Consider the following 13117-nt stretch of genomic DNA (forward strand, 5'->3'; position numbering starts at 1 on the left):
CCCCATGTCATTGATCCACAATCCATAGGTAAGGCTGTACAGTGAAATAAGTATGTCCCCAATGCAATTCTAAAGTCTAATACATCCAGTGTGATTTCAACATTTTGTCAAATCAATAAATTATTGTATTTTGTTGAATTTTTGCATAATTATACTATTTGTATTCATTTGCATCACTGTCAATGACATTTTATTTTGAAGGCTAACCGCAAAGTCCACTATTGTGGCTAATCCTTATTGTGGCTAGCTTCACATAAATGGGTCCGCCCACCATTAATCAAGTAAGAATTGTCTTACAAATTAGGGTTATTTTAGATGATGACACCTAGCTACTTGATCTGTAAACCTTTGCTAGCTAACTATAGCTACTGAAACATATTATGTCGAAGGGCAGGTGGGCGAGACAACTATACCAGCATCATAGCATACATATCGATTAATCCTTGTGACATATGAAATACGAGTGATACTGTAATCATTGTGTAATAACTGCGTAACAAAAATGCATGAACGCGATCAATTGTTATGTGACTGCAGTCATATTCAGGTCCTGATTGGTCAACAAGCTTATTTGACACGTCAAATAGTGTTCTTTGAATTGTGTCATTTTTTGACGTTCCATACTATGTATGGAACATTATTTGTTGGCTATTATTTATGTTCATATCATTTATATAAATACACTGTAAAGAAATAAAGATGTGGGCAACTATCAATTTTAAACATGTCAATTTCAAAATGCAAAATGTTCCTGTGCTTGTTCAATTCTAAGGTTCGACTACATATCATGCTATTTATGTTTACAATAATTAATATAACAATGTTACCGTAAATGTATCCTTTTTATACAACATGTTTATTATCATAGGACGGATTTGCGACTGCGTGAGCTGCTCTGAAAAAACAAACGGGCTTTTCATTTGAGTGTAACGGTATCAAAGACTCTGTGGTGTTATCAACCTGCTGCCACATATCAAATGAAATCAACAGGTCATGATTTTTACCTTCACTTAAATGAATTCCATATCTCCAGGATGACTCATGTTGTACCTCTTGTGTTTGCATTTTGCTTGGGAGCGGTGGTACCTGCTTTGAGCTACCCGGAGACAGCTTTCGCTGCGCCGGTTCAGCCCTGTCTTGCGCCCTTGCAATGGGAGGGCAGATCCGTCGAATACAACCACAACACAGGACGAAACACACGGGCCTCGGTGTCGTATGATGCACAGAACCACAGAATAAGGCTTCTTCAACAGAATAAAAGACATACACCATGCCAGAAGTAAGCAGGCTACTTTGAAACATTCGTTTTTATTCATGAATAGCGTTTGTCCAACTGGTGAGGTCAATTAAACAAAGGTTAGGTATTGTGGATACGGATGAAATACCGATGATGGCCGCTACAAAGCGTCAATATGGCTTGAGCTGTTCCTCTACCACTGTGATTGCAGACCTAAATAGACAATAACAGCAAAATTATGAAACAAAAATATCCAATCAAAGACATTTTGTGTGATATTGAACCTTTACCAATATAATACGACTATAAACGTTTTTTGAATTCAGATTTTAAATAATAAGCATGTGTTCCTTATGAACTAGAACTGTTTTATGTTCAGACCTATGAGTCAGCATTGCTTCTGACCTTCATGAAAGTAGTTGATCCAGTGCCCTGTTTTGGATAAGCTCTCGGACCCCAAATAGGCCTAATATGCTCACCAGACACGTCGCGTGCACCGCAAAATTAATTTAGAAATCCATGTTATTCAATTATTACACCCACACTGCTCGCACGCGACAACAAGCGTCTGCGAAGCCAAGGGCTAAAATAGAAGTCATTCCTATTTCTGACACCGATCGCGCTGAAAGTCCTGCCTCTCCCATCTCCTCATTGGTTTATAGAAGCAGGTACCCACGTGCCATCTCCTCATTGGTTATACCCGTGGGTGATTGAAAGACAAACTGTTTTGCCGGTTGTCGTGGTAATACTATGAAAAATGCGATCACCATATAAGTTCAACGATGAAAAAGCCTGCAAGGAGGAGACATGACTAGAAACGATTCAGTTGGCCGTTTTATGTGTTGATTAATGGTCAGAGTAGAGGAGTTTCAGGTAAAATAATAACTCGTTGTTTAAATCCCAGGACAAATTAGCTAGCAACAGCAAGCTAGCTAAATAGGACAAATTAGCTAGCAACAGCAAGCTAGCTAAATAGGACAAATTAGCTAGCAAGTGCAAGCTAACTAGCTAAATTGCCATACATGATTAATGCTTTTTGACCTGTCCCCAAATTAATGTCATTGGTTCAGAGTTTGTTTTGATATTTTAACCTGCGTGTCGTGATCGCTTTTGGTGTAGGGGGACAAAATACATTTCTGCACGATAACGCATATGGCGCAGCCGGTTTTGGGTTTCATGTAAGTAAAACAAATGACAACAGCCAGAGGCAAAAAAGAGGAAAAGCGTTTTTCTCACAGCATAGTTAGACCTTGAAACAATAATCTAATTACTTGGTTATTATCAATGATCAATCAGTAATGCAAAAGGCAATATAATAGGCCTAATGTTAAAAGGACTAACCCTGCATTTCTTGTTGAATAGCTACTATTTACCTAGCTACAGTATGATTGATTCAAATCACATGCATTTTCTCCTATTATTACAAACTTGACATTTGAATATTTCCTTTGTTTTGCACTCACTCTCCAGATACTTTGAGTTTATCTACCTGTACAACAGTGGCCTGCTGTTCCAGATAGAGCAGAAGACGAAGCAATGTTCTAAGATCCCCTTGACCCAGGCCTGGGACCCCTTTGACATCCCTATGAACTCCACCTATGAGGACCAGTACTTTATCGGTGGACCTGGAGACATGATCGAGGTGCAGGAGTGGTCAGATAGGAAACCAGCCCGCAAAAGTAAGTAAGTGCCTTTAAACTGGGTATGGTAGTAGGTTCCAGGCATACCGGTTTGTGCGTCAAGAACTGCAATGCTGCTGTGTTTTCACACTCAACATTTTCCGTGTGACTCAAAAATTGTCCACCACCCAAAGGACATCCAGCCAACTTGACACAACTGTGGGAAGCATTGGAGTCAACATGGGCCAGCATCCCTGTAGAACGCTTTCGACACCTTGTAGAGTCCATGTCCCATCGAATTGAGGCTGTTCTGAGGGCAAAAGGTGGTGCAACTCGAGATTAGGAAGGTTGTCCACCACCCAAAGGACATCCAGCCAACTTGACACAACTGTGGGAAGCATTGGAGTCAACATGGGCCAGCATCCCTGTAGAACACTTTCGACACCTTGTAGAGTCCATGTCCCGTCGAATTGAGGCTGTTCTGAGGGCAAAAGGTGGTGCAACTCGAGATTAGGAAGGCTCACTCCATTGTGTTACCAGGTGCTTGTTGAAAAGCTGTATACTTAGAAGGAAGTGAAGGTCCCTGATGAAGGTCCATTGAAGCCCAAAAAGTTGGTTTATAAATGTTTGGAAGCATCAAGCTCACCTGGCTGGCAAACACCATCTTATTTAGAAGAAACAGGAAAGGCTTCAATGTTTACTTTTATTTTCATATACAGAGCAATGTTAAACCAGTAGAAATCAACTTTTTCAAGATGAAAGACAATGGCCAGAGCTTACCCATAATGTTGCACAATGATTTAAGTTGTTTTAGTCAAAGTTTGATACATTTGGGCTTGAGTGACAAATCCAAACTGCAAATCCGTGTGAATGAACAAATTATTTTCTGCCTACATTTAGTTTCAGGGCTGGGTTTTATTTGAATGTTACCACCCACCAGCATGGCATTGCTTATTTATTTAATTAACTAGGCAAGTCAGTTAAGAACAAATTCTTATTTTCAGTGACGGTGTCATGTTTTGTCATTTATTATCTTGTCTTGTCCCTGTGCTTCCCATTCTATTCGTTTCCCTCTGCTGGTCTTATTAGGTTCTTTCCCTCTTTCTATCCCTCTCTCTCCCCCCTCCCTCTTTCACTCTCTCGCTCTCTCTTCTCTCTATCGTTCCGTTCCTGCTCCCAGCTGTTCCTATTCCCCTAATCAATCATTTAGTCTTCCCACACCTGTTCCCGATCCTTTCCCCTGATTAGAGTCCCTATTTCTTCCTTTGTGTTCCGTTCCTGTCCTGTCGGTTCCTTGTTTAGTATTCACCGTGCTGTGTTTGTGTATCGCCCTGTCGTGTCGTGTTTTCCTCAGATGCTGCGTGGTGAGCAGGTGTCTGAGTCTGTCTGGTTCAAGTGCCTTCCCGAGGCAACCTGCTGTTCACCTGCTGTTCAAGTTCGAGTCTCCAGTTTGTCCTCGTCATATCGAGTGAAAGTTGTGTTTTTTTGTTTGTATTTACTTTACTGGATTAAAGACTCTGTTTTCGCCAAGTCGCTTTTGGGTCCTCTTTCACCTGCATGACAGAAGGAACCGACCAAGGAATGGACCCAGCGACTTCAGACGCTCGTTACACTGCCGTCGAGATCCAAGGAGCCATGCTCGGCAGACACGAGCAGGAATTGTCTGCTGCTCGCCATGCCGTGGAGAACCTGGCCGCTCAGGTTTCCGACCTCTCTGGACAGTTCCAGAGTCTACGTCTCGTGCCACCTGTTACTTCCTGGCCTGCCGAGCCTCCAGAACCTAGGGTTAATAACCCACCTTGCTACTCCGGGCAGCCCACTGAGTGCCGCTCCTTTCTCACGCAGTGTGAGATTGTGTTCTCTCTCCAACCCAACACATACTCTAGAGAGAGAGCTCGGGTTGCTTACGTCATTTCACTCCTTACTGGCCGGGCTCGAGAATGGGGCACAGCTATCTGGGAGGCAAGGGCTGATTGCTCTAACAAGTTCCAGAACTTTAAAGAGGAGATGATTCGGGTTTATGACCGTTCAGTTTTTGGTAGGGAGGCTTCTAGGGCCCTGGCTTCCTTATGCCAAGGTGAACGGTCCATAACGGATTATTCTATTGAGTTTCGCACTCTTGCTGCCTCTAGTGAGTGGAACGAGCCGGCGCTGCTCGCTCGTTTTCTGGAGGGACTCCACGCAGTGGTTAAGGATGAGATTCTCTCCCAGGAGGTTCCTTCAGATGTGGACTCTTTGATTGCTCTCGCCATCCGCATAGAACGACGGGTAGATCTTCGTCACCGGGCTCGTGGAAGAGAGCTCGCATCAACGGTGTTTCCCTGCTCCGCATCGCAACCATCTCCCTCCTCTGGCTCAGAGTCTGAGCCCATGCAGCTGGGAGGATTCGCATCTCGACTAAGGAGAGGGAACGGAGGATCACCAACCGCCTGTGCCTCTATTGCGGAGTTGCTGGACATTTTGTTAATTCATGTCCAGTAAAAGCCAGAGCTCATCTGTAAGCGGAGGGCTACAGGTGAGCGCAACTACTCAAGTCTCTCCATCAAAATCTTGTACTACTTTGTCGGTCCATCTACGCTGGACCGGTTGGTGCTACATGTAGTGCCTTGATAGACTCTGGGGCTGAGGGTTGTTTCATGGACGAAGCATGGGTTGGAAACATGACATTCCTTTCAGAGAGTTAGATAAGCCTACGCCCATGTTCGCCTTAGATGGTAGTCATCTTCCCAGTATCAGATTTGAGACACTACCTTTAACCCTCACAGTATCTGGTAACCACAGTGAGACTATTTCTTTTTTGATTTTTCGTTCACCGTTTACACCTGTTGTTTTGGGTCATCCCTGGCTAGTATGTCATAATCCTTCTATTAATTGGTCTAGTAATTCTATCCTATCCTGGAACGTTTCTTGTCATGTGAAGTGTTTAATGTCTGCCATCCCTCCCGTTTCTTCTGTCCCTACTTCTCAGGAGGAACCTGGCGATTTGACAGGAGTGCCGGAGGAATATCATGATCTGCGCACGGTCTTCAGTCGGTCCCGAGCCAACTCCCTTCCTCCTCACCGGTCGTATGATTGTAGTATTGATCTCCTTCCGGGGACCACTCCTCCTCGGGGTAGACTATACTCTCTGTCGGCTCCCGAACGTAAGGCTCTCGAGGATTATTTGTCTGTGTCTCTTGACGCCGGTACCATAGTGCCTTCTTCCTCTCCGGCCGGGGCGGGGTTCTTTTTGTTAAGAAGAAGGACGGTACTCTGCGCCCCTGCGTGGATTATCGAGGCTGAATGACATAACGGTTAAGAATCGTTATCCGCTTCCCCCTTATGTCATCAGCCTTCGAGATTCTGCAGGGAGCCAGGTGCTTTACTAAGTTGGACCTTCGTAACGCTTACCATCTCGTGCGCATCAGAGAGGGGGACGAGTGGAAAACGGCGTTTAACACTCCGTTAGGGCATTTTGAGTACCGGGTTCTGCCGTTTGGTCTCGCCAATGCGCCAGCTGTTTTTCAGGCATTAGTTAATGATGTTCTGAGAGACATGCTGAACATCTTTGTTTTTGTCTATCTTGACGATATCCTGATTTTTCTCCGTCACTCGAGATTCATGTTCAGCACGTTCGACGTGTTCTACAGCGCCTTTTAGAGAATTGTCTCTACGTAAAGTCTGAGAAGTGCTCTTTTCATGTCTCCTCCGTTACTTTTCTCGGTTCCGTTATTTCCGCTGAAGGCATTCAGATGGATTCCGCTAAGGTCAAGCTGTCAGTGATTGGCCCGTTCCAAGGTCACGTGTCGAGTTGCAGCGCTTTTAGGTTTCGCTAATTTCTATCGGCGTTTCATTCGTAATTTCGGTCAAGTTGCTGCCCCTCTCACAGCTCTTACTTCTGTCAAGACGTGTTTTAAGTGGTCCGGTTCCGCCCAGGGAGCTTTTGATCTTCTAAAAGAACGTTTTACGTCCGCTCCTATCCTCGTTACTCCTGACGTCACTAGACAATTCATTGTCGAGGTTGACGCTTCAGAGGTAGGCGTGGGAGCCATTCTATCCCAGCGCTTCCAGTCTGACGATAAGGTTCATCCTTGCGCTTATTTTTCTCATCGCCTGTCGCCATCTGAGCGCAACTATGATGTGGGTAACCGTGAACTGCTCGCCATCCGCTTAGCCCTAGGCGAATGGCGACAGTGGTTGGAGGGGGCGACCGTTCCTTTTGTCGTTTGGACAGACCATAAGAACCTTGAGTACATCCGTTCTGCCAAACGACTTAATGCCCGTCAAGCTCGTTGGGCGTTGTTTTTCGCTCGTTTCGAGTTTGTGATTTCTTACCGTCCGGGTAGCAAGAACACCAAGCCTGATGCCTTATCCCGTCTGTTTAGTTCTTCTGTGGCTTCTACTGATCCCGAGGGATTCTTCCTTATGGGCGTGTTGTCGGGTTAACAGTCTGGGGAATTGAAAGACAGGTTAAGCAAGCACTCACGCACACTGCGTCGCCGCGCGCTTGTCCTAGTAACCTCCTTTTCGTTCCTGTTTCCACTCGTCTGGCTGTTCTTCAGTGGGCTCACTCTGCCAAGTTAGCTGGTCATCCCGGTGTTCGAGGCACTCTTGCGTCTATTCGCCAGCGCTTTTGGTGGCCGACTCAGGAGCGTGACACGCGCCGTTTCGTGGCTGCTTGTTCGGACTGCGCGCAGACTAAGTCGGGTAACTCTCCTCCTGCCGGTCGTCTCAGACCGCTCCCCATTCCTTCTCGACCATGGTCTCACATCGCCCTAGACTTCATTACCGGTCTGCCTTTGTCTGCGGGGAAGACTGTGATTCTTACGGTTGTCGATAGGTTCTCTAAGGCGGCACATTTCATTCCCCTCGCTAAACTTCCTTCCGCTAAGGAGACGGCACAAATCATTATCGAGAATGTATTCAGAATTCATGGCCTCCCGTTAGACGCCGTTTCAGACAGAGGCCCGCAATTCACGTCACAGTTTTGGAGGGAGTTCTGTCGTTTGATTGGTGCGTCCGTCAGTCTCTCTTCCGGGTTTCATCCCCAGTCTAACGGTCAAGCAGAGAGGGCCAATCAGACGATTGGTCGCATACTACGCAGCCTTTCTTTCAGAAACCCTGCGTCTTGGGCAGAACAGCTCCCTGGGCAGAATACGCTCACAATTCGCTTCCTTCGTCTGCTACCGGGTTATCTCCGTTTCAGAGTAGTCTGGGTTACCAGCCTCCTCTGTTCTCATCCCAGCTTGCCGAGTCCAGCGTTCCCTCCGCTCAAGCGTTTGTCCAACGTTGTGAGCGCACCTGGAGGAGGGTGAGGTCTGCACTTTGCCGTTACAGGGCACAGACTGTGAGAGCCGCCAATAAACGCAGGATTAAGAGTCCAAGGTATTGTTGCGGCCAGAGAGTGTGGCTTTCCACTCGCAACCTTCCTCTTACGACAGCTTCTCGTAAGTTGACTCCGCGGTTCATTGGTCCGTTCCGTGTCTCCCAGATCGTCAATCCTGTCGCTGTGCGACTGCTTCTTCCGCGACATCTTCGTCGCGTCCATCCTGTCTTCCATGTCTCCTGTGTCAAGCCCTTTCTTCGCACCCCCGTTCGTCTTCCCTCCCCCTCCCGTCCTTGTCGAGAGCGCACCTATTTACAAGGTACATAAGATCATGGACATGCGTTCTCGGGGACGGGGTCACCAATACTTAGTGGATTGGGAGGGTTACGGTCCTGAGGAGAGGAGTTGGGTTCCGTCTCGGGACGTGCTGGACCGTTCACTCATCGATGATTTCCTCCGTTGCCGCCAGGATTCCTCCTCGAGTGCGCCAGGAGGCGCTCGGTGAGTGGGGGTACTGTCATGTTTTGTCATTTATTATCTTGTCTTGTCCCTGTGCTTCCCATTCTATTCGTTTCCCTCTGCTGGTCTTATTAGGTTCTTTCCCTCTTTCTATCCCTCTCTCTCCCCCTCCCTCTCTCACTCTCTCGCTCTCTCTTCTCTCTATCGTTCCGTTCCTGCTCCCAGCTGTTCCTATTCCCCTAATCAATCATTTAGTCTTCCCACACCTGTTCCCGATCCTTTCCCCTGATTAGAGTCCCTATTTCTTCCTTTGTGTTCCGTTCCTGTCCTGTCGGTTCCTTGTCTAGAATTCACCGTGCTGTGTTTGTATATCGCCCTGTCGTGTCGTGTTTTCCTCAGATGCTGCGTGGTGAGCAGGTGTCTGAGTCTGTCTGGTTCAAGTGCCTTCCCGAGGCAACCTGCTGTTCACCTGCTGTTCAAGATCGAGTCTCCAGTTTGTCCTCGTCATCTCGAGTGAAAGTTGTGTTTTTGTTTGTATTTACTTTACTGGATTAAAGACTCTGTTTTCGCCAAGTCGCTTTTGGGTCCTCTTTCACCTGCATGACACTCAATCCAGAGAGAGTGCATTTCTTGTTTACCTTTTATATTGAAGACGTTATTGTCCGGTATTATAGATCATTTAGGCTAAAAAACAACCTGAGGCTTGAATATAAACATCGTTTGACATGTTTCAATGAACTTTATGGATACAATTTGGATGTTTTGTCTCCCTGTTTTGACTGTTTGAGCCTGTGGATTACTGAAGAAAATGCGAACAAAACAGAGGTTTTTGGATATAAAGAGACTATCGAACAAAAGGAACATTTATTGAGCAAATGAATGTCTTCTGAGTGCAACCATATGAAGATCATCAGAGGTAAGAGATTCATTTTCTCTCTGTTTCTGAGTTTTGTAACTCTTCTGCTTGGCTGGTTACTGTTTGTAATGATTTGTCAACTGGGCTATGTTCTCAAATAATCGTAAGGTATGCTTTCGCCGTAAAGCCTTTTAAAAATCTGACACTGGTTGGATTCACAGGAAGTTAGGTTTAAAGATGATGTAACATATGTTTTGTTTTCTGAATTTTTATCATGAGTATTTCAATATTTGAATTTGGCGCTCTGCAATCTCACTGGATGTTTGCCAGGTGGGATGTAGTGTCCCACATACCCTAGAGAGGTTAAACACGGGTTCCCATGCTTGTTCAATGCTTGTTCAATGAACCATAAACAATTCATTAACATGCACCTGTGGAACGGTCGTTAAGACACTAACAGGCAATTAAGGTCACTTATGTTTGTTCCTTGTATAATGACAAACCGTGGCGTAGGTTTAACCACTTTTAATGAACATATACTTCACCTAGAAAACTCCCTGTTTAGCCATGCAAGGCATTCTTCAACCACCTAACCCCCCCCCCCCCCCCGCATAGCCTGCTGGGTAACGTAGCCTAAATGTTATTAACACATAACAACACATTTTCCTTCCTTTAAAAGAAAACTACTTTTCTATGTAACTACACATGTCCCATCACATTTGTTTACCCAACCTGCATAACATGCAATTTTCCATAACACACATTTCTTTCCCCCAATTGTTATTGCTTTTTTTTACATTGCTCTCATCACTTTAGAGGCAATAAACATATTCTGATGTATTATTTTTTCAACTAAATATAGTCTGTCCAACAATACTCTATTGTGGCTCTATTTCTTTTCACATAAACAAAACATTCAGTCCAGGTGCCCCTTTTTTAAAAACGTTTTATTTATTAGCAATTGGCCTAGCCAGAGTGGCCTAGCCAGTCTCCAGACCTTAATCCCATAGAAGATCTGTGGAGGGAGCTGAAGGTTCGAGTTGCCAAACGTCAGCCTCGAAACCTTAATGACTTGGAGAAGATCTGCAAAGAGAAGTGGGAAGCTCATGTTTTTAACCTATGGTATTCTATCTAGACGCAACAGAACATTTTAATGTACAAATTTCCCCTCAGGGACAATAAAGTCAATCCTAATCCTACCTCTCCCTGCTACACCAGATGAGGCGTGGGTGGGCGTCTACACAGTGAAGGACTGCTACCCTGTCCAGGAGACCTACACCAGGAACAGCAGCATCACTACCTCTACCCGCTTCTTTGACCTCCAGCTGGGCATCAGCGACCCAGAAGTCTTCACACCGCCCAGCAGCTGCCAGTCAGCCCGCCCAGAGAGGATGGACTCCGACTGCTGAGGCCTTCACCTTTCCCCTTTGACCCCATGCTCATTGACCCCATGCTCTGTTTTCACATTTCCCCACTTTTTAAATTTTTAAATGTAACCTTTATTTAACTAGGCAAGTCAGTTAAGAACTAATTCTTATTAGTGTCGGTTTAGGTGTAGGTCCAACTGTCCCGGCATCCCGGTTAGAGGATGTAGAATGACCAGCAGGAGACAGGGAGACAAGGCACACTTTATTACCAAACACACACACACATGGCAAACTGGAAGAGGAGACTGTTAGTAGTGTAATAAGTGTTGTAGTGGTTGTCTACAAGAGAAGAGCATGTATTACATAATGGCATTACAGGCTAATGAATATGTAATAGCAATGAGGATGACACGTACTATAATGGTCAGGTATTAGCATAAGCTTATGTGGTACACAGTAGGATACAATAGTACACTATGGACAGAGCTACTAGCATGTATTAGCAGCTAGGCTAACAGTATGGCTTACAAAGAGAAGTTTGTAGGAGCCAACTAATGTAGCACACATTATGACAGTATATACAGGTGGGCTAGCATAGCATAGTATACACAAGATACAATTAGTGGCTAGCATATGTAAAATATACAAGAAAAGCTAGCATGCTAGGCTAGCAGGCCACAGGCTGTAGGTAGTAAGTAGCACACAATATATACAGTGGAGGCTAGTAAGCTTCAGGTTATAGGTACAGCATACAGAACTATGTACAGTAGGGATGAGTTTGCATTAGGGTTAGCAGCTAGGAGTTAGCATGCTATTTGGTAGAGGCTACGATTCGTATGAGGAATTGACCGGATGTTACCGGTCGGCCATTTTAGGTGAGCAACTCGAAGATGTAACTGGTAGCCATCTTGGGTTCCATAACAACAATGAAGGGATTACTCCTCTTGGCCTGCATACTGTACTGTAGCCAGAACTATGCCAAGCCGATAGATAACATGTATAAGCATATACTAACATAATAATATCAGCCTATAACATGTAAGCAGATGTTTTGTAGTGATTTCTATGTTGAAAATTTAAAGAATATTTGCTTGTCTATGGTGTGTAATGGGAAGCAACCAGATGCTGAATTTGACATATTTATTAATTTGCTTGTTCCAGTTCCTAATAAGCACGCATCCATTAAGAAAATGACTGTAAAAACTGTTGAATCTCTGTGGATTGATGAGGAATTGAAAAATGTTATGGTTGAGAGGGATGAGGCAAAAAGATTGACCAATATGTCCGGCTGCACAGCCGATTCGCAAACATACTGTACATTAAGAAATCATGTGACTAAACAAAATAAGAATCTGTACTTTGAAACAAAGATAAATAATATAAAGAATGAAAATAAAAAGCTTTGGAGTACCTTAAATGAAATTTGGGGCAAAAGGCAACCTTGGCTCCATCATTCATTGAATCAGATGGCTCACTCATCACAAAATCCACTGATATTGCCAAGTACTTTAATGATTTGTTCATTGACAAGGATAGCAAACTTAGGCATGACATGCCAACATCAAATTCTGAACCTACACATCCATTTATAACTGATCAAATTATGAAAGACAAGCGTTGTAATTTTGAATTCAATAACTTGAAGTGTGGAAGAGGTGAAACAATTATTGTTGTCTATCAACAATGACAAGCCACCGGTGTCTGACAACTTGGATGGAAAATTACTTAAGGGTGATAGTGGACGATATTACCACTCCTATTTGCCATCTCTTCAAACTAACCCTAAAGGAAAGTGTGTGCCCTCAGGTCTGGAAGAAAGCAAAAGTCATTCCCCTACCCAAGAATAGCAAAGCACCCTTTACTGGTTCAAACATCAGCCTGTTACCAACCCTTAGTAAAGTTTTGGAAAAAATGGTGTTTGACCAGATACAATGCTATTTCACCGTAAAAATAATAATTGGTCTCTTCACAGTCCCCAAATCCAGAACAGATTATGGGAGGTGTACAGTACTACATAGAGCCATCACTACATGGAACTTCCACATCAAATTACTCATGCAAGCAGTACAATTTAGATTAAAAATACACCTTATGGAACAGCGGGGAATGTGAAGACACACAGGCACAGACACATGGATACACTCACATGATAACATACGCACACTATACACACATGTACACGCGTGCATTTCATGTCGTAGATATGTGCTGGTGAAGTCGTGGACTGAGGGCACACACATAATGTGTTGTGAAATGAATTGTAATGTTTTTTTA

At 44.4% G+C, this 13117-nt stretch overlaps 1 protein-coding gene across 1 annotated transcript; it reads left to right on the forward strand.

Moving 5' to 3' along the window:
- Nucleotides 1-860: 860 nt before the first annotated feature.
- LOC124030102 (mammalian ependymin-related protein 1-like) lies at nucleotides 861-13117 on the forward strand (the record flags this gene model as incomplete). The annotated part of the gene is given in 3 exon segments (XM_046341586.1): nucleotides 861-1279; nucleotides 2708-2916; nucleotides 10695-13117. Coding segments are annotated over 3 exon segments (702 nt in total). The 5' UTR covers nucleotides 861-977.

Source organism: Oncorhynchus gorbuscha, unplaced genomic scaffold (assembly GCF_021184085.1).
Source record: "Oncorhynchus gorbuscha isolate QuinsamMale2020 ecotype Even-year unplaced genomic scaffold, OgorEven_v1.0 Un_scaffold_9202, whole genome shotgun sequence".
In the NCBI taxonomy this organism is placed as follows: domain Eukaryota; kingdom Metazoa; phylum Chordata; class Actinopteri; order Salmoniformes; family Salmonidae; genus Oncorhynchus; species Oncorhynchus gorbuscha.